General features: G+C 49.0%; 1 protein-coding gene across 1 annotated transcript in view; it reads left to right on the plus strand.

The window, feature by feature from the left end:
• The window catches only part of Stk32b (serine/threonine kinase 32B), a 250,280-nt gene extending 228,542 nt beyond the window's left edge, over positions 1-21,738 (plus strand). The window contains exons 8-12 of the mRNA XM_052736050.1: positions 5,905-6,021; positions 8,869-8,994; positions 11,337-11,468; positions 13,619-13,683; positions 19,777-21,738. Coding sequence (XP_052592010.1) covers positions 5,905-6,021; positions 8,869-8,994; positions 11,337-11,468; positions 13,619-13,683; positions 19,777-19,915 — 579 coding nt within the window. The 3' untranslated portion in view covers positions 19,916-21,738. The remainder of the gene's footprint in view (positions 1-5,904; positions 6,022-8,868; positions 8,995-11,336; positions 11,469-13,618; positions 13,684-19,776) is intronic.
• Positions 21,739-22,392: the final 654 nt, after the last annotated feature.

Raw genomic sequence — 22,392 nt, forward strand, 5'->3', positions numbered from 1 at the left:
TTCCTCCCACCCAGGGAAGGAGGTCACAGAAGATCTGTGAATGAATGACCCAGGATAAAGCATCCCAGCCTACCACTTTCCAATTCCCACCTCTGAAATGACAGTTGCCCACTTGACTGGGTGTTCTCTCTGTTTTTTTTCTCTTTCATTTCCCCCTGTATCTTTCCCAAATGCACAACCCAGGAATCTCTAAGGATGATGATCTGGCACAGTCAGGGCATGTTTTTATTTTTGGCTCGTTTGCACTGAATTTCTGAAGATGGTGGTGGCATCTAACAACCAATAGCTCATATTTTTATTCAAACCAAAACTCTTGTGACCAAACTGCTTTTGGAGTGTGTTTTCTTTGCACAAGTATTGTTGGGAAATTATGTCATGTCAACTCCTGGGCCCACGGTTTTCTCAGTCATGTTACAGAGATGTTTCGTGGAGCCGTGTTAGAAGACATTCACCCCTGGACCTGTATCTGTGGCTCCATTGACCAAAACAAAACTTGTTAATCCCACTGTCTGCAAGTCTGACATGGTTTTGCATTCATCTACACATATGCATATTCATGATAACAGAGGGCAGCTTCCATGAAGGCAGGATCTTTTTTATTATTATTAATTAAATGTTTTCATTTATTTTACATCCCAACCAAAGTTTCCCCTCCTTCCTCTCCTCCCATTACCTCCCCCTACCTCCACTCTGATCCTCCACACACACATCCATCCACTTCTATGTTTCTATTCAGAAAGGGGAAGGCCTCGCGCGGGTGTCAACAAAACATAGCATATCAAGTTGAAGTAGGACTAAGCTCCTCCCCTTATATTAAGGCTGGCAAAGCATCCCAGTACAAGGAATAGGTTCCCCAAAGCCAGCCAAAGCATCAGGGACAGCCCCTGCTTCCACTGTTAGGAGTCCCAGAAGTAGACCAAGCTACACAACTGTCACACACATGTAGAGGGTCTAGGTTGGTCCCATGCTGGCTTCCTAGCTGTCGGTCTAGACTCTGTGAGCTCCTATGAGCCCAGGTTAGTTGTTTCTGTGGGTTTTCTTGTGATGACCTGAAGATAGGATCTTGTTTTTTTGTGTGTGGGAGAATCCTTTCTGTAGGATAATGGGGAATGAATGAATACTTCTTGAATGAATGAATGATGAGAGCAGCCTATAACTGACTTTAGTTAAGCCAACATTTTTTTTTTTTTTTGCTCTTGAACTGAATTATTTCCCATGAATTCCTTAAAAACTTAATTAAGGTGCATGGCATTTTCAGAATGCAGCGAAAATGAGAACGTGTTTGCTTCCTTGGGCACTGAAAGAAAGACTCCGCACTCCATGGGCTCACTTGTTTCTGGCAGGTGCTTTTTGGTTCTGCGGCCATCGGGATGTGAGCATTCCCAGCTCCAGATGAACTAGGGTGTTATGTCCCCCAGAGGCTGCAGTTTTATGCCATCCATCATGCAGGTGACCTTGGTGCACAGTGGCCCTCAGCAAGAGGAAGCCTGCCAGCAGAAATGATGCTGGCTATTATTCCTCAAGGGCCAGAACAGTTGCCAGTAATGACTTGGCAAAATGCCCCAAGGATGGAAGAAAGCCTGCTTCTTCAAAATTAAGTTCCTCATTTCCCATTCTTGTGAGCTTTCTACTCAGAGACCACTTTCAAGGAAAGAGAGAGAGCCGCGGGGCCAGTGAAGGTCTTTGGTTCTGGGACAATGAGATGATGTACTACCAAAAAGAGCACCTGTTAGGACCTGGGTGACCTTTCTCCCAACTGTCTTTGCATGACAGAATTGCCCATCCAAGGAGCAATGAGTTATGGTATAGCTTGCTTTTTGGTTTCTATACTGGAGACCACTAATTTAGTCAAATGGCCAGTCCAATGGCCCCTCACCTTCTTCACCTTACCTGTAGACTGTGGACTGAGAAATCATCCTTCTTCCTGGACATTAGTTCCCCTGGTGGTGACAGGGTTCTAACAGAACTTGCTTCCCAAAGACAAAAGAAAGTAGTCATGGGCTTTCCTGTGAGTTCTAGGAGCTTAGAGGTGGGAGCTCCAGGAAAGGCAGGTGGGGAAGTGTGCTGCTAGTGTGGCTTGTTGGCCAAGCTCTCAGAAATGCTCTACTTCTGACAAAAACCAGCTGTCTCCCTTGGGAAGAGCTGGGCACCATACAGGAAGAACAGAGGGACCTGGTCTCCTGTGAAAGCAAAGAGAGCTTATTTATAGGCTGGGCAAGAGGTGCAGGGGATATGGTTTCTCTTGAACTCAGAACAGAATCTCAGCTCTTATCCTACAAACGTGCCTTGGGGAAAAAAAAAAAAACACCCAGGTGAGCACCACTCATGATCATAGTTCCCACAGAGCAAGGTTCTGCCAGCTTGGAGCTTTAATAACAGAAAAGGCAGAGTGGAGTAATGAGGAGAAGGTGTAAGGAGACTGTGCCCCTGGCCACACCCCTACAGAAGAGACTTAGTGACCTGCAGTACAGACACTATCCCTCCTACCTGGATGCCACCCTGACAGATGATCACCTTTGTGATCCAGGGGCCTCCTTACCTACAGAGAGAAGCCACTTCACATAGCTGTAACCAACAGGGAGTTTCCCTTCTCATTTAATGGAGAGCTGCTTCCTTGTAACAAGGAGAGAGGCTCTGAGAGGAACTTCACTGGTTCATTAAGGACCCCATCAGTGACCTTAAGCAGGGCTTCTCAGCAGTCAGATCCTCTGTCAACCTTCGTCATACAGTATCAGTCATTCTCCCCAGCAGGGATGTGTGGAGACTTAACGACCTGGTGATATAAATTATCCAGCACAGTGTGGTACCTGGAGATCAGCACTGTACAAACCCCACTTTCCTGACTTCTACAAGCCTCCCACCCAGAGTGGCCTGCTGTGACCGTCCCAGCTTAGCACCCTTCACACCCTACACAGGCTCTGGGGGCAGAGGCTGGGTCCAGTCTGGCTGCCATCTATTAGATGATAAAGCTATAGGTGTGGGAACATAAATGCTTCTCCACACTGTAATTCATGTTAAACTTGTCTGAGCCCTGGCTTCCTCATTCATAAAGGAAAATAATGAATACAGTCACCTTGGAGTAGGGGGAAAATGTGACCAGAGCCCTGGCAGCCTAGAGCTGAGGGGCAGAGTACTGATGACGATGTCAGCGTATAGCAGAATGGTGTCACAGGAGCCATGGATGCCGCTCGGGCATTGAGGACACAGTTGGGAAGACCCTGAGTGACATCTAAGCTGGCTCATCTGTGATTTGTCGGCAACAGTGTGAGCAGGACAGAGAAGAGGGACTGAGGTGGACTCAGCTGTCACTGAACCCTGCCACCTATCATAAGGTGGACAGGGGACTTCCATAAAGAGCCCTGGGGTGTTGGGCTTGGCAAAGTGGATGGTACAGTGCCATCACCTTGGACTTAGGCAGCGAAGTGACAAAGTGGTAACTGTATATGGATATGAGCTTGGGCACCATATGTTTCCAGGTTCTGCTACAAGGGCAGATCTAGTATATGAGGCTCAACCCCAGTGCTGTGGACATTTGGGCTGGGCCATCCTTTGAGGTAGAGACTGGTCATGAGATGATATGCAATGTGGCTCTACACACTGGCACCAGAAGAAACCTCTATCACGCAGTTATGACACCCCGATATCTCCCAGGGGCAAACTGCCCTGGACTGAGAGCCTCTGCCATTGGTGATCAAGAGGACTGAGTGACAACTTCCTGGGAGACCACAATGCAAGGGAGCTCTCTATAGGTAGAGGGTGAGGTTTGGAGACCTAGTCAGGACCTCTTAGCGTGACCACCACCAACTTGCCTCCCTGGGTTGTCCTTCACCTTTGGTTCCAGCTAGCACCTTTTGGGGACTATAAGTGAAAATATTGGGGTACAGAGAGGTCGAGTTAATAGAGGAAAGACATCTGGAGCACCCTGTACAGAGGGGCTCAAGTGTAGAACCCAGAACTGCCATGTGCACCCTAGTGCATGGCTCGGCCTGAAGCAGGGAAGGGCGGCTGCTGACTTGTCTCAGCAAAGCAGACAGAGCACAGTGCCTGGAGTTGGGAGCCCAGGCAGTAATTCTGCTCTTTCCAGGGCACATCCTGGGGTGGTTCTGGCTTTCTCATCAATCCCCAGACTTACAGTCTCTGTGAAGATCATCCACCAGTTCCAGAGGGAAAATATTCTCAGGCTTTGGAGTTTCAAGTTGCCTAAAGGACAGTTGTTCTGAGTAAAGAGATTAGAGGACGTGCATGGGACCCGATGGTCTGCCAGCCCCACTCTAGGCCTATGCCAATTCTCTCCCTCTTTTTGTCTATTTCATGGCAAATTGCTTTTTTAAAAAAATGAGTTTCCTAGAATAAAGACATACCTGCACTCTGGAATAAGCGACCCAGTCTCCTGCTGCCGGAAACCGCTTTTGCCAGCAGGCCTAGCCATCACTGTATCCTTTGAAGACAGCGGCTTCTGAGTCAGAGAGTCCTGAGGATGATGAGAACAAAGCAGTAGTGAAATCTGGCACCATGAGAAGATGCAATATGAGCTGTAATACTCGCTGTTTAACTCGGAGGAAGGCCTTTGTCTCCATGCCCACCCAAACTGAGGAGGGCTGAACTCGGAACCTGGGCCTTAGGAACACCTTTGTCACAGTTTCCCAGACCCTTTAAATGTCAGTCAAGCACTACCCATGCATGAGAACCTCAGTTTGATCCCCTAGAATCTCTGTAAAAGAAACTTGGGTGCAGTGGCAAGTACCTGAAACCCCAGGGCTTGGGAGGCAGGAACTGGAGGCTCACAGGAACTCTCTGGCCAGCTAGCCTAACCCATCTGGGGAGCTCTAGGTTGAGTAAGAGAAACGGCCTCAAAAAACCAGGTAGAGGGAAAATGAAGACACTCAGTCTCAACATCTGACCTACACACAGGCACATCATAAACATGTATACACATGCATGCATGTACACTCGCATACAGAGTTCCCATGATTACCGCTAGTGCTGGTGTAGCTGGTCTGCTCCTTCCAGGTGTGGGGAGGATTTCAGATATCAGAGAGACTCTCCTTGGAGGTTGAACGGAAATGCAGAACTCAGGAGAGCTGGTGAGTGGCCAAGACAGTAGAAACTCAAATGTCAGTGACATAAAGCCTGCCCTTTGACCTCTGGCTGATCCCTCACTTGGGTTTCTAGAGAGAGCAGGGAAAGAGACTCAGAGTCTCTGGGAAGCCCCATCTCTGAGCCTTCGTTTCCTGGCTTTTAAAGTAAGGATGGAAATGGGGATGTCTTGTTCCCTGGCATCCTATGTCTCCAGTGTGTGTGGAGGCATCAGTGGTGGTGGAATAAAGTAATGAAAGGCTAGACATGGAAGAAGAGTCCTGAATGATCCACAAGCCCAGCTCCCAGTCCCCAGCCCATGTCCAGTTGGTGGCTTTGTGCTCTGGTTGTCCCATCTCCTATAGGGACCACAGAGCACCCCTGCTCTCACAGCCTGCACTCCATAGGCTCCCTCCCAGTGTTCATACACACACAACACACATCCAGTGGAACAGTGATCATGGCTGCCCATTCATAGACCTGCTCAGCCAAGACAGGAATAGGTGGTGGCTGACCTTTCAGCAGGTGGAGGCTGTGACTAGAGTTGTCCCTATGGGTATTCAATGGCAGACAACAGCACCCCAGCCTGTGACCGTAGCAGCAGAGTGAGTCATGCCTCTCCCACTCACAGACAAGATGCCCCAGCCACCTATGGCCAAGACAGCATCTCCATGCCCTCTTTTTGCACTGCCCTGCTGTGAGAGAGAACCGTCCATGGCATCTTGAAGGGAATATGAAGTGTTCCCCATCATCACACAGTCTTCAAACAAGAGGATGCTGCCTTCTCTAAGACATTCTCTCTGATTCTGGCATTGTCCTTTGTTGCAGAGGCCATATGAAATCCACTCGGCCACACCCATTGACGAGATCCTCAACATGTTCAAGGTGGAGCGTGTCCACTACTCCTCCATGTGGTGTGAGGGGATGGTGGCCTTGCTGAAGAAGGTAGGAGGTCCGGGGGTCATGGGGAAGGGACAGCTAGTGCACTAACACCCAGTAGCAAATGCTACCATGAGATCATACACAGATCACGAAGCCCAGCACAGTGCATTGTGTGACAGCATAGCCAGGCTCTTTCCAGCTCACTGCAAGTTCTTAATAAACAGAAATAGCTACTGAATGGGGCTGCTGGCCTGCTGGGCCTTAAGAATTCCTGGTGGTGGGAATTGTTGCTGGTAGAATGAATACTGGATCTCCAAGCGCAGCCCCAGCTCCCAAAGCATCAGGTCCACACATCAACCGGCTGGAAATGCCCATCCCAGGCCTTCTGAGTGAGACATAGAGGCTTGGGCAGCTGTCTCTCTCGACCTGATACCCATGACTCTGATGACTCTTCAGTTCAGCACAGGCAGGAGATCCAGGTGTCCCCTTCTAAAGTTCCCCTCCAGTTCTCAGGTGCAAGGAAAAGAGTATTACATATGGCAGGCACAGCAATTTTTACTAGAGTGATAGTGATAGCAGCAGCCTTGGAGGAGGTCTGTGTGTCCTGGTCTCCTTTCATCCCCACAAGCTGATAATGACAGAAGACCAGGGTCACTGTCCCTACAGGAGAGACTAGAAAACCAAGACTTGATAAAAGAAAATGATTTAGTCTATACCACAGAGGTGTTGCAAGGTAGAAATGAGATTAGTACCCAAACCATCCACGTTGGTCTCAACTGTCATTGTAGAAACATCCCAACTATACCCATCGAGTGATCAGGACCACAGCACGTGAGAGACATCTGACAAGGACCATGTCTGCCAATTAATGCATCCTATATTTAGGGGCTTTCCCAAAGCAGTGGGTATAGATTTAAACAGGCTCTTCTTGGATGGCATCTGGGAGTTACATGTTGAGAACTACTGTCCTGAGAACAAGCTGATGCTCCTGTGTACTCCAAGGCCCAAGCTTCCGACTCACTGGGTTTGCTGAGGGGCCAGGCATTGGCAGTATGGAAGGCTTCTAGATGCCCCCAGTAATGAGCCAGGGTTAAGAGCAACAAACTGTGGGCACCCATTTAAAGTAATTTGACTAATTAGCAATTCAACACAACTGTGTTGGGGCTGGAAGATGAGATCCGAAGTCAGGACAATGTGATGGTTAATACTGTCACCTGGGCAGATCTGGAATCACCCCAGATAAAACCCAATGGGCATGTCTGTGAGGGAAGTTCTGGGCTGGGCTAACTGAGATGGGGAGACCCACCCTGAATGTGGGTGGCAGCCCTCCAACAACTAGTTTCCTGGACTGAATAAAAGGAGGGAGCTGAGCACCAGCATCCATTTATCTCTGCTCTCTGTGGACACAGTGTTACCAGCTGCCCCACACCGCTGCTGCCATCATTTCCCCACCATGATGGACTGTACCCATGAGCTGTGAGCCAAAATAAGCCCTCCTTTCCTTAAGTGGCCCTTGTTAGGCATTGTCACAATAGTGAGAAAAATGACCGGGAGGGAAGGGGTGATGGGAAGGGGACCCCTCTTGTTGGCACCGAGTGACACCCTCCTCTTTAACACATGCCAGGTCCTTACCAACCCTGCTGAGGCTCACCCTGGCCCTGTGCTGGAAGAGGGAGAGCCGCCCCCACTCCTGCTCCAAGGCGAGGAGAAGGGCCGAGCTCAGGAGGACACCGGGCCATTGGCCATTCCCTTTAGGTGGCAGTCCCAGGGTTCAGCCCTGTCCTGTCCAGTTTAGACCGGTGGTCTTTGCATCTCGAAAACTAGAGTGTTCTAAAAGGCAGTGCAGGGGCTGAGGAGATGGCTCATTTGGCAGAGTGCTTGTTTTGCAAGTTTGGACCCCCCAGCACCCACCTGAAAGTCTGGGTGCAGCAGTATGATGCCCTTGGAAGGTGGAGACAGGAGGCTCCCTGAGGCTTGCTGGCCAGTCTAGCCAAATTCATAAGCTCCAGGTTCCATGAGAGATCCTGTCACAAAAAAATGAGACGGAAAACAGTTGAAGACACGACAACCTTTGGCCTCCACATACACATGCACACACGTGCATGCACACACATCTATGAATATGTGTGCATGCAGAAACAGAGACAATGCAAAGCAATGCCCTCTGGGGGGCTTTTTGTTTTTGTTTTTGTTATTGTTATTTATTTTGTGTGTATGCGTGTTTTGTCTTCATGTATGTTTTTTCTACATACATGCCTGGTGCCTGTGGAGGTAATAAGAGGGTGTCAGAGCCCCTGGAACTGGAGTTACTAACAGTTGTAAGCTGCCACGTGAGTGCTGGGAACCAAATCCGGGATCTTCTTCGAGAACAGCCAATGCTCTTAAACACAGAGCCATCTCTCCAGCCCCTCTGAAGCTGTTTTTACACTCTAGCTCCTTTAGCAGAAACTAGCCTTCAAGAAAAGTTATAAGTGAACCACTCACTTAGTTCACAGAAGTCACCTTGTAACTCATGGGGGGAAATTCCATTTCACTCTTGTGAAACCAAGTCAGAAGTCCTGGGATGAGGTGGCCAGCCTGTTCTTTCCCACCAAAGCTTTTGTGAACATCAGGGATAAGTTGCTTTTTAGAGGACTGGCCCCAAAGAGGGGCATGGAGGCTGGAAACTTAGTCTCTCCCCAAGAGTCACCTGCCAGATGACCTTAGAGAAAAGAGCTGACCTTGAAGTCCCTCCCTAGCTTTAGGAGTATATTTGGCACTCCAGAGCTAACCCAGATGGGGCAGGCCACTCACTGCCCAGCATGGCATGCAAGGATGCCCTAAGTGTTGGGTGAGACTCCATCTTCCAAGTCCGTGCTCACTCAGGTGGGATGCACCATTCACAGAAGTACCTTTGTCCTCTGACCACAGCTGCTGACCAAGGACCCCGAGAGCCGCCTGTCCAGCCTCAGTGACATCCAGAATACGGCCTACATGGCTGACATGAACTGGGATGCAGTGTTCGAGAAGGCATTGATGCCCGGCTTTGTGCCCAATGTGAGTCATACCACCCTTCAGCAGGTCCCCACCTTGGTATTAGGCATGACCCCTGCCACTGACTGCTGAACTCCCTGAAGGTCACAGAAGTAAGGTACCAACAGATTTATGGTTCACTGAGAGCCAACATATTTGGACCAGATTTCCAAGGTGTGCTTCTTGCAGTGGGCACAAGGGCTGCTGAGCCTCCCTGGCCTCTCCTGCCCCTTGAAACAGGTGTCAAGGGCTGTGTTAGCACAGATGCCAGTTGGTCACAGGGAGATTGCCATATTCCTAAGAGCCCTTCTTCACTGGCCTCATCTCAGAAAGCCCATGGCAATGCTCTAGGAGGCACTAGAGGGCCTTGGTGCGTCGCTGTCATGTGACTGTGGATGTGTGGGTGATGGGAGCCAACATGGCTGAGTGTGCGCTCAGTGCTGGCTTCCTTCTTAGAACTTCCCATGCTTTAGCTCCTAGGAGCTTGACAGCAGCCTGGGAGTGGATCTTCTAAGTGTTCTGGGTGAGGTGAAGTAATTTTCCCAACATGACCTGGGACGAGGTCAGCAGAACTCTGCAACTTGAGTGGACGAGTGAATGGATGACAGGCCACTCAGGAGAGCCTTGAGCCTGAGTTCAAGCTTTCCCTTGGGAAAGGGCAAATGCTGAAGTCAAGTGTGTGCAGCAGAGAAGGGATTCTTAGCCACGTTCAAGAAGTCGATGGTGATGGGAGGAGCCTGGGCCCATGGGACTCACAGTAGAGCCTGACAAACAGAACAGGGTCGTTGTGTGTATGAGTCCTACTGAAAGGCAGGGTGTGGCCCTACATGTCCTCCTCCATTCTCGTGTCAGCCTCATTACCCTCACCTTATGGCTGTGGAAAAGGAGGCTTGTGGAGGCTTAGTGACTTGTGATGGAAGAGCCAGGATTTGTCCCAGTTCTGTCTGCAAAGCCCGATCTTCCTCCCACTCTCTGGGTGTATCAGCGCTGACCAGGCTTGAAACAACACATCAACCTGGCTGAACTGGCAGGGTCAACAAACCCTAGCTTGTGACTCAGGTTGGAAGCTAGCACCCCTGTGGTGGCACCAGCACCATGACACAGCTGAGAATATACCCGTTCTTGACGGGGCAGCCACTGGAAGCTTAGCGGGTCTGTCTCAGAGACTCCTAGCAGCCTTTGAGGCCGTACATTCCACACAAGGGTGGACAGACACAGAGCAGAGGTCGTGTGTCATCCAGAGCCACCCAACTGAAGGCGAGTGCTCAGAGGCAGGCTGCCTGTCCCTGAGGCCACACCTGGCCTGGATCCTCTTAACTAGGTCACAGCAAGTTGTATCCTCACAGGCCTGGGGACATGGAAAACAGAAAGGACTGAAGTACTTTCTAGAAACCCTGAGATAATTTTTTGAAAGTCCCATCATCCTGAGGCCCCAGAAGTGAGGAAACCTGCCCAGGACCAGAGAACTGCAGCATTGAGATCCCTGTGTGACTGCAGAGATGTTGATGTAGTCACTTTACCTCACCCAGAACACATAGTCACAGGGCTGCATGGCCTGGGGGTGGGTCATCAAGGCGTCAACCCTCAAGGACAGTTTCGGAACCCTGATGTGAGAGCCAGGGCCTGTAAGTCAGGGTGCGTGGAGCCCCAGGCCTGCAGCAGGACAGCTCCAGCTGTGGAAAGGACAGGGAGCTGGACAGATGTTGATCAGAAATGGTGCTTAGGCAGAGGCAGGTAGATCTCTGCGAGTTTGTGGTAGGACTTAGTAGGACTCTGTCTCAGCCCTGGCAACCTCGAAAGTTCATTAATTAAAATTTAATTTAAATTATGAAAAACCAGAATAAGGAAAATAATGACATGTGAGTGTGTCTATAATGAAAGAATTAATAGAAATAAAGTAAAATTACATGTATAAACAGTCACAGGATTTAGACCAGTGTTTCTCAACCTGTGGGTCTCGAACCCTGTGGGATTCAAACAACACTTTCATGGGGGGGGATAACCTAAGACCATTGGAAAACACCAATATTTATATTATGATTAATAACAGTAGCAAAATTACAGTTATGAAATAACTGTATTAAAGGGTCTTGGCATTAGGAAGGCTGAGAACCACTGATTTTAGACACAGGGAGCACAGGATGTGGTTCCCCCACCCCAGACCCCTGCTAGGACTGTGTCTCTAAATGGATGGTGTGTGTGCTGAGCCTGTATTGATTCATCATCAGAGAGAAATACAAGGCATCCCAGGGTGCCAGCTAATGCCGTTGCCGAATGTGAAGATGCCCAGCTATGTGCAAAGGATGCACAGGCAGTGATGGACAAAATAACCACAAACCATGCTCTTTCTTTCCGCTTTCCTTCAGAAAGGGAGACTGAACTGTGACCCCACATTTGAACTTGAAGAGATGATTCTAGAATCCAAGCCGCTTCACAAAAAAAAGAAGAGGTTGGCCAAGCATCGATCCAGAGACAGCACAAAGGACAGCTGTCCCCTGGTGAGCCCCCAGGAGAGGGTTCTGTGGGGGGAGACGGAGATGTTTCTTCTTATTCAGAGGTACATCTCACCCCACCCTTCCCTTTCCCCCTCTGTGTCCTTGGGGGAGTAGTGCCAGGGCTCCCACTAGATGCCAGCTCTGGAGATCCTCACACTCCTCATATAAAATGGCATCATACTGGGTAAGAACTCAGGCACATCCTCCATATGCTTCAGATTGCTTTAGGATCCCTTTCATCACTTGACACAGTGCAAATGCTGTGCACATTGGTGTTGGGCATCGTTCTTTAACACAGAACTCACCAGCACAGGCCTGACTGCGAAGGGCACAAGTAAGACATGGTGGACGATGACACTCAGCTGGGGCTCTGTGGCACAGGTGAGGCTAAGGAGGGTGACACACACATCACGTCATTCTTGTGGACTTTTGTACGGTGTTCAATGCACTTCACATCTTAAGTTTTGCTTCATGGAAACTTCTGGAAATTTTGTTTCTCGACATTTTCAGACTGCAGTTGGATCTGGGGGAGTCACAGAGGGCTGATTGTACCATTTTTTTTTTAAGTAAATGAAATGCCTTCAGCATGCAAATAATCTCTGACAGTGCGAACCCATGCAAGGATGACTGTAGAGGGAGTACCCACACTCTTACCATCCACACGGAGAACCCCAAGAAAAATACAGGGCACCTCTGTCCCTGTGCACCTTTTATGAGGGGGTCTCTCCTGCAGGGGGACACCCCCCCATACCGTCTCAGGCTGCACTGTGACAGTCCATTGCGGTGGGGAGGGTCTGGCAGCAGAGGCTTGAGGCAGCTGCTCACACTGTATCCACAGTCAGGAAGCAGAGAGAGAGGGATGCTGGTGCTCAGCTCGCTCTCTCCTTTTTATCCATGTTGGGGACCCCAGCTCATGAGATGGTGTGACCCACATTTAGAGCAGATCTTCCCACCTCAGCTAATCCAGTTTAGAAGCTCCCTCAGTGTGCCCAGGGCTTTGTCTCCCAGGTTGTTCTGAACCCCATCCCGTTGTTGCAGCTGTCACATAGTCAGGCTCCAACATTCGACAACAACATGAATCAGAGCTGTGGGGAATATGGGAATCTTCCTTGATTTTTTTTTCTCAGCCAATGAAATAAGCAGTTTCACCTACACCATCATTTAAAACTACAATCCCTCCCCTGGGTCAACCGCACCCTCCTTACTCCCCTGCTTCTCATTCCTGTGGATGTTTTATGTGTGCACTCTGACCTCTCGACTATTTGATCATATTTCTCTCGTGTCGCTAACCATCACACCATCTCAGCTCACCTGGCTTCCTGAGGATTCCCTGGCTGGCAACTCCATCATCCCCTCCGTCTTCACATAGCCTCTCTCTCTCTCTGGGTATTTGACTCTGTGTGCTCCTCATGCAAGGACACCAGTCATTGGCTTCAGCCTCCACAACGTCATACCTTGCCTCACCTTAACTTGAAGACCTGATCTCAGATGAAGCCATGTTCAGATACTATGGCTGAGGGACTGGACATACTCTTTGGAGGGCACAATTCATCCACAACAGCCCCTTCCCCTATAAAATACAGGCTTTTAATTCTTTTGCAGTTACCTTAATATAAAAATGAACATAACCTGTGATGCAAAATGCTTATTTTAGTCCTCTAATTTTAAAATAAATGAAACCATCTTGCCAGCCTCTGGAAGTGGCATGGGCCCATGGCCCTGAGCTAGGCATCCCAAAGGCTCACAGAGGGGAATGGGCTTCCTTGCATTGGGTACCATCTACATGCAGCTTCTAGGGGTCATCCCCATAACATTCTGATCCTGGAAGGACAGTTGACATGAGTGTCTTGATCTGAATATCTCCTCTGCGTTCTGAAGTGGGCCTGAGTGGCATCCAAATATGAGGGAGCCCCAATTCAGAAGCATCAGGCAGGTTCCATCATCCTAGAGTGACTTCTATGATTTTTATCCCTTAAAACCAAGAAACACATTTGTCTGCAGACACAGTTGCTGGCCCCAGCCACTGAGCTTGTTTCTAAGTCCTGAGTGGCCACCATTCCCATTTAAATAAACTAGTTGCCCTTAGTGTCCCTCTGCTACATCCTCCTGGACAGTGCTCTGCCACTTAGTCCTCTCCCTGTGCTTTTTGACAGAATGGACACCTGCAGCAGTGTTTGGAGACCGTGCGGAAGGAGTTTATCATATTCAATCGAGAGAAGTAAGTTCGCCTTGCTACACCCAGGCAGAGCCCGTGCCCCAGGACCAAGGCCCCCAGCATAAATGCAGTCACCCCTGCTCTGCCGTCTCTGGACTAAGCCAATCCCCCAGAACTAAGGGCCCCAGAAGAAGGTGGTCCAGCCCCACCAGCAGTGAGTGACAACAGTCCTAGTGTTGAAAGGGAGGGCCCTGTGGAGCAACGCCCATGCCCTGGAGGGAAGGATGCTTCTAGATTTGGAATTAGGAGCTGGGTTCTAATCCTCAAAGAAGTAGGATCTGCTGTTGGTATAGAGTGATGTGGAGCCATCAGAGGACCTGGCGGCAAGGTCCTTAGCCTCCCTGAGCTTCATCAGCATGGCAAAGTGAGAAGAATTGTTCCTTAGGGTATGGAGTCTGTGGTACAAAGCCCAGCAGAAGAGGATGCTCAGCAGGGAAATGAGAACTGTCATTGCTGTTGTTACTTGGGTTAAGGGATAAGGCATGTGGGAACCTCTACCACCTAGGCAGGTAAGGCATGGGATGATGTGAGTCTGGGAGTGGCTTTGCAGGGTCTGTCCATCTGCAGGTGCTCTAATTCCCCATCATCAGCTAATGGAACAGTAAAAAAGGAAGCCTGCTCAAATGGTGTCTGAGTCTCAGCACTTATGGATGGTGTACCATCCATCCAGGGTAGGGGTGAGCACAGGGCATAAGCAGGACAGGGCCAGGCTTCCTGGGTCCCTAGCAACACCAACCAGAGTGGCAGCCTCTCCGAGGTACAAAACAATGCTGGGTAAAATAAACTCAGGGCCCCTGAAACTTCAGGAGGAAATTACTTGAAGAGCTAGAGGTGGCTCAGAAGGCTCTCAATGGTTCCCTGAGAACTTGGCATCTATGCCAATTGCATTCAGGTTTCCATCACAGGAAAGAGAAGTGTGGTGTTCAGAGGGCAGCTGATCATGCTCATCTACGCCAGTGAAGGATAAGGACAACAGCCATCAGAAAGGACGTGAAAGTGGTTTTAGGCCAAGCACCATAGCAGGTTCTTCATAGTCATCTCCACCTGCTTCAGCATTGATGATCACCACAGCCTTTTGTGTGTGTGTGTGTGTGTGTTTGTGTGTGTGTGTGTGTGAGAGAGAGAGAGAGAGAGAGAGAGAGAGAGAGAGGAGGAGGAGGAGAGAGAGAGAGAGATTCTTGCCTGAAATTACTGTTAAAACATTTTGGAGTTGAGATTCCACATAGCTTTGGAGGTACCCAGACCCCTATTCCTCTTCATGATGCAACCCCACACTGACTCTCATTAACATTTTTGCCAATTTAGAACCATTAATGTGCTTTCCAAGTAAAGAAACCCAACTTGTGTGTGACAAATAATCTCAGTTGTCAGTTTGATGAGCTCTGGAATCATCAGGGAGATGGGGCTCTTAGCATGACTGTTGGGATTATCCTGACATCATCAACTATCATTAAAGTAGGTGGGAAGACCCTCCCACTGTGGGTGCCACCATTCCTTGGCTGGGCTCCTGAATACTATAAATGGAGAAGGGGAGCTGAGAGGCAGCTTCCACTCATCCATCTCCTTCTTGACTGTGGATAGACATGACTAAATCCCTGAAGCTCCGGCCACTGTGACTTCCATGCTGCAATGGATTGCACCCTGGAACTGTGAGCCCACGAACCCTCGTTCCATTAAATTGCCTTTGTCATAAGGTTTTATCACAGCAACAGGAAAACAAAGTGAGACACCACCAATGGGAAAGCGTGTCAGCTATGGAATACTCGCAGGATTCTCCGAAGCAAGCACAGACCACTGGCAACTTTCCCTGTGAGAGCTTTACGTTGTTTTCCAATGATTAACTAGCTGTTATTTTATACCCAGGCTTCTTAGGAAGAAGCCATAGATTGGCACCTGACAGCCCTCTGTGCTGAGCTACCGTGAAGCCTCGTGTTCTGTGCTTGCTTCGGAGAATCCTGCGAGTATTCCATAGCTGACATGCTTTCCCACTGGTGCTGTCTCGGTTTGTTTTCCTGTCGCTGTGATAAAACCTTATGACAAAGGCAATTTAATGGAACGAGGGTTCGTGGGCTCACAGTTCCAGGGTGCAATCCATTGCAGCATGGAAGTCACAGGGCTGCATGAGGGTAGCCCCACATCACAGGGAAGAGCTAATGTGGAAATAGAGAGACACTGCCATAGCCCTGGGGACACTGAGGGATGCCCGCCACCAACAATAGCTGGAGGAGGCAGGGAGGAGCTCCCAGAGAGTTCCGAACTTGAAACCTCGTGAACACAATGGGAACCCGAGATGGGTACAGCCGTTCTGCCTTTCCGCTGGGCTGTGTTGAGCAAGAAGTGGGTTGGAGAAGAGGACATTAGTGTAGCAGGAATCTTAAAAGTTCTTATTAATAAAACCCAACCCGGAGCCAGGTATCGGGGTGAATGATGGAAGATCAGAGAAGCAGAACAAGCCACAGCTACCTCGCCTTGCCAATTCCTCAGCTGGTCCTGTTTCCTCAGACTGGATGCCTCTGAGTCCTCATCCAGAATGGATCTCAGCTGAACTGCTGCTAGAAGCCTGAAAGCTTTAACCAGCCAAATGCTTCACCAGCCAAATGCTGCTAGTTCCTGGTCTTCATGCCTTATATACCTTTCTGCTAGCTGCCATTACTCTCTGGGATTAAAGGCTCACTTCTTGGGATTAAAGGCGTGTTTAATGCCTGACTGTTTCCAATGTGGCCTTGAACTCACAGAAATCCACAGGGATTTCTACCTCTGGAGTGCTAGGATTAAAGGCGTGTGCTACCATTGCCTAACCTCTGTTTAATATTGTGACTGTTCTGTCTCTGACCCCAGATAAGTTCATTAGAGTGCACAATATTTTGGGGAACACAATACCACCACACATTAGTGCTCAAGGCTGGCTGGAAATGATGACAAGAGAATGTTCTGTGTCCCGAAGAAACAGACACAAGCTTGGCTGCCTCACTGAACCCAGAGAGAATTCTGTCAGGAATGGTGCCCAGAAAACACAGCCTGGAAGGTCAAAAATAGAGTCTTGTACATGAATCTGGAGCTCCCCTCCAACACACTGTGGCCCCAACCAGTTCTCAGCTCCTTTCCACCCCATCCCTTTTCACTATGGGAAGAAAGTCTGGAGAAGAGGCCAGGAAGGCTGTGGGGGGCTCACTTTTAATTCAACACCAAGGAGGTGTACCCAAGGGCTTCAGTGGCTCCTAGATGCAGTCTTGGGATATAGGGACCTGGGGTTTGCTGAGACTGACTGGGACTCTCCAGAGGAGGCAAGAGCATTCTTGAAGAGTTCTGAGTTACCCCAACCAAGTCCTTGCTTTCTGCCCTTCAATACCTGCCTTTATCTTCAACCAGATGACCAAGGCTTGATTTGGTGCACACCTTTCTGAAACCTCCTAATGGTTTCAACTCTGCTTTGATATGGTCTTTGTCTGTCTGTCCATTTGTATCGTCTGTAGAGAAGCAGGACAGACTGTGTCTCCTTTATCTGAAATGCTTGGGACTACAGAGTTTGGCATTTGGGGTCTTTCTTACTTTGGTGTGCCACGACTTAGTTCTAGAGTTTAGAGTATTTGTACCCATCACTTGTGATTCTCTCAACATGGATAGTTAAAATGGCAAGTTTGCTGAGAAATTCAGTGTTCCCTGTCATAGAAATAGACAGGCAGACAATCTACATATGTAGCATTCGAATCTGCCAACTGTACAGTCCGTAAGTCTGCACAATCCCTTCTCATTTTCTCATCAGTTATGCATATCTGGGCTGTGGGCTAGGCCTATGTCCTCTTTATAGATTCCAGAAGACAGTTCCTTACAGTGAAGGTTTCCTGCTCACTCTCTGCCCTCCTATCTGACCTTTTCAACTGAGACCCTGGGTAAGATGAGGAGAATAGGGTATGAGCAGGTGGCTGGATGGAAGGTAGTCTGTGGGAGCAGGAATTGATGATGGTGGGTGATACTTGGATGGATGATGGATAGACAGATGGCTGATGTATATGTAACATATTATGTATGCATGGATGGATTATGGGGTGAGTGGACATCTCAGCAGATGGAGAAGATAATGAGTGGATGAGTGGAGAGACAGACTAGATGGGCTAGTATGTTGTTGGGGTAGATGGAAGATGACTAAATGGGTGAAGGATATGCAGATGCATAATGGAGAATAAGTAGGTAGGTATACAGATGGGAGTGTACATGGAGTGGAATGACACACAGATATGAGAGTGGATGGACAAATGGATGATACAGTACATGAATGTGACTATAATAAGTAATATAGACAATCAGATTAAAAATTGGATGGGTAGGGAATGTATCTGTGGACTGAAGAATGGATGGGGTATCTGTGGATGGATGGATGCATGGATGCATGGACGAATGGACAGGTTTGTGGATGGAAAGGTAGAAGCTCAGATGCACTGGGGAAAGCACAGGCTTCAGAGCATCCCAGAAGAACAGCCCGCCTGTTTCCAGTCTTGGCAGATGGAGAAAGAGCAGGGGACAGGAGCCCCCAAGTCACTGTCCTGTGTAACAGTTTTGTGTCACTGAGTGTCACTGAAGCATTGCACTGATGCACACATATCTACTGGGCACACTCACACTCACACCCAGCTGCCATCTGTCTCTATCATGCAGACTCTATGGCTCTTGTCTTGAGATCATCCACAGTACCCTGAACATGATAGGTACCAGCAGGACTTTTTTTCTTACACAAAAGGACTTTTGTTTTAATGAAGACCATGGTGGGTGGCCACCTGCTGTGCCCTGTTTGAAAACGATGTTATACATCAGGTCAACTCCATCTGAAGCCTGGAGCTCATGTCTTTCTGGATAAAGTGGAACTTGTCTTTGGTGTGTGTGTGTGTGTGTGTGTGTGTGTGTGTGTGTGTGTGTGTGTGTGTGTGTGTGTGTGTGTACCTGCATATGGGGGTCAGAAGTTGGTGTGTAGTCAGGATCTGACTGTCTCTGCCTCTCTAGAACTGGCATTTCAGGCCCCCATGCCCAGCTGTCTTTTGTAGGCACTATGACTCTAGCCCATGCCTGCAAAGCAAGCACTCTGTAGACCGAGCCATCTTCTCAGCCCCTCTTTGGATTTTAAAAGACAAGCTCTTACTATGTATCCCTAACTTGCCTGAAACACTATAGCCTGGACTGGCCTCAAATTTACAGTGATCCTCCTGCCTCTGTCTTCCAAGAGCTGAAATTACTGATATGTATCATCCCAGGCTAGCAGGGATTACTATTTCCAGACCCACACTAGTGACTTCCCTTACACCTATCTGATCCTCCTGCATACCATAAGCCTCACTATAGCTAAGTTAACAGTCTCAGAGACGCTAAGCAGCTTTACCAAGGCAACTTGGAAGTTTAGAGCCCAGGTTTCGGTTGGGTTCTCTGTTGCCCTCTTGAATGCCTCTGTTCCTCCTCTGGCTTGTACCATGCGCAGGCAAGTGTCAGCTGTGGCAGAGTGAGTGAACTGAAGATCAGAGAACCTGAACTTGAAGATCAGAGAGGGAGGGATACGGACATCTTCCAACCTGCAGCAGGTGGCCAGCTGCTAAGAATTGCAGTGTTCAGGCTCCTGCTCCCTCAGCACGGCTTCTCATGGAGCGTTCCGTCAGTCTGGGTGTTTGGCTGTTCAGGCCACTACCTATCTCCTCTTTAGTATAAACTCTGTGAGGACAGAGAAGATGGTTTCTTTGCTTGCCAGCATTGCTCCTGACCCCAGGCACGGCTACTTCTCCATCCACGGGTGTAAACAGAATAAATGGTACATGGCTTCCCCAACCAACTCTGCCGGCTGTGAACTTGAACAAATTACATCTGCGATGGTTTATAAATACCACAGGGATTGGCAAGGTTGGAATTATTATCTCCATTTTTATAGACAGGGAAACCGAGGCTCTGTGTATTAAGTCACTCACCAGGTATACCCAAGTGGAGGACTGGGGACTCCCACTGAATCATGCACTCCTGGGGGTGGGGGCAGATTCCAGCTATCTATCAGGAGTCCCTCACAAGTGTGTGGCTGCACCCAGCCTGCCATCACTAACCAGATCTCTGCTGCACTTGTTGCAGGCTCAGGAGGCAGCAGGGGCATGACGGCCAGCTCTCAGACCTGGAAGGCCGAGTAGGAAGCCAGGTCTCAAGCAAGCTACAGGATGGTCGAAACAACAATATCCTGACCCATACGTGCACCCGAGGCTGCAGCAGCTAAGCTCTCCTGCCCAGATGGCACCCTCTCTACCCTGACACCCAGAATCCCTCCTCTGTGCCCTGATGGTCCCCATCTCAGCCCTAAAACATCAGATGCAAAAAAGAGCTCTGTAATCAGATCTGGGGAGCCTGGACTCTGGTCCCTGCTTCCAACTGCTTTCCTGTGTGACCTTGAACAAGTCACACCTCCTCTGTGCCTCGGGTTTTCTGCATCTGTGGAAGGGATGAACAGCTCTCTGCCCTGTCTCCAGTCACAACGTTGTGAGAATCCGGTTGGACTGCACATATCCAAACTCTCGGGCATTGATAAAAGTGTTTTTACATGTAAAATATCTCAACATTTGCAGTGTCTGTTCTCCTACCCCCAAAACAATTTAAACCATGAGAACTTCACAATTTGGTCCATCCTAGCTTGTTAGAGTATACTTTCAACAAAATAAATAGCTGGCATGTTTGCCCTTCCTATGGGACTCCCAGGTTCCAAAGCAACCAGGAAGTCAGCCACAGACTTTCTGGTCTTCTGGAATGGTGCAGCATACAGACCAAGCCCAGGGGCTCCATGCTGCAGACACACTTCTTCCTGACTCCTGGAAGGCCACCCCAACCTTTGGATTTCAGCAATCACCAACTCTTGCCATACCCGCACATCCCCATACTGGATGGCACTCAGGTGCATCTCTGGTCATTTCTTCCTCACACAGAATTTTGTGGGATCCCAGAGAAGACTCATCCTGATAAGAACCTCAGTCCCCACCATCCTTCCAGGGTTTCCTTCCCAAGAAGGGCATAAAACAGGCCAGTCAGTCTGTCATGCACAAGCTGCCTGGCTGGGGAAAAGGCTCCATGAAGCCTCTGCTTAGTCAATTGTAGAGGAAAGCAGGGTCACTCAAGAAGCAAAGTGTTTTATGACAAGGTCAGGGGTCAGTTGACACTAGAGCTGGGAATGTTGAAGCAAAGAAAGCTGGGGCTTTCAGCCAATTGGCAGCTGCTGCCAAGCCTGGAAGACCTCTGCAAGTCATGTGACTGCTCAAGAGTCAGTTGGCTCACTCTCAAACAGGAAGGAGAAGGTTGACCTTTCAGAGTCGTTACAGGACTTGAAAAGATCCCATGTGTCACACAGTGATGACTGACAGTCAACAGCCATTTGTCTTCACTCTCCTCCTCCTCCTCATCTTCCTCATCATCACCGACATCACAATCGCCAGCCCCCTCCTCCTCTGCAGGAGGCACTTTCTTGTTTTGCCGACATGGTAGGTCTGTTTTCTGTGGACCAAGGATCCTCCAAGTTTACAATTTGCTTTCTTTTCCCACCTGGAGCTTCTGAGGTCTGGAATTCCCTGCTGAGGTCTGGATATCCCTGCTGAGGTCTGGACATCCCTGCTGAGGTCTGGACATCCCTGCTGAGGTCTGGACATCCCAGATGAGATCAACTGTTGTCACTTTTGCATCCATTTCTGTTTTCTCTTTTCCACTGTGATTTGAGTCTGTCGGTGAGCGACATTTTAATGTATGGTAAGATTTTACACTTTTCTTCAAGTAACAGCATTGTTCCCCACTCCCTTAACAGAGCCCCTCCCCACCACCACCACCACCATGTCTGACTCCTGCCCGCTCCCTGTCTCCAGGCCCTGTCTGCCCCTCTTGCCTTCCAGGATGTCTCAGCTGCTCTTCTCTACACTGTGACCTGGAAGTATTACAATTTCTTCTTGGGATGAGCTCATGAATGAGAGGCAGGGGTGGAAGTCTCAGGGTGAGGAACCCTGATTTCTTGGCTCTGTTTAAGTCCATGTACCTTGTTTGGAATAAATGATTACTCAGACATTCCTTGTATAACTGCTCTTAATTCTGGGATGGGTGGGACAGTCCTACTTATAGATGCTCGAATTCAATCAGAAGCAGAGATGGAGCAGAAGGGTGAGCTAACCAGCTTTCCATCACTAGAGCAAAACACCCGAGATAACTAACTTAGAAAGAGAAAAGGTTTCTCTTGGCTTCTTTCTTTAAGGCCTGTTGGGAGGCAGCACATGACAGGAGTATGTGGTGGACTGACTTACGTTGGGAGCTAGGGATCAGAAAGAGTAATGAGTACTCAGGGTCCCACTATGTTCCACAAGGACATGCCCCAGTGACCTAAAGTCCTCCCTCGAGACCCCGCCTTTTAAATGTCTCACTCCCTCCAAATATCACCATTCTAGGGCCAAGCCTTTCAAACCCAGACTGTTGGGAGACATAAGATCCAAGCTACAGCAGGTGGGGTGACATGCCAGTGACACACTGACTTTTCCCACAGATCAAACTGAGCTTGGCTCTCTGAGCATCTCCTCACTTGACATATATTGTTATTATGTTTTATGAGGATTCTGTCCTCAAGGGTAGAAATCCAGAAAATGGTGCACATAAACAAAACGTGCTTTCTAATGTCCTCGAATTGCCACCTGGACCTCATACACATAGGGGCACAGGAGCCAGTGTCTTCCA

Source organism: Peromyscus californicus, unplaced genomic scaffold (assembly GCF_007827085.1).
Source record: "Peromyscus californicus insignis strain IS unplaced genomic scaffold, ASM782708v3 Scaffold_13__1_contigs__length_99412109, whole genome shotgun sequence".
Lineage (NCBI taxonomy): Eukaryota > Metazoa > Chordata > Mammalia > Rodentia > Cricetidae > Peromyscus > Peromyscus californicus.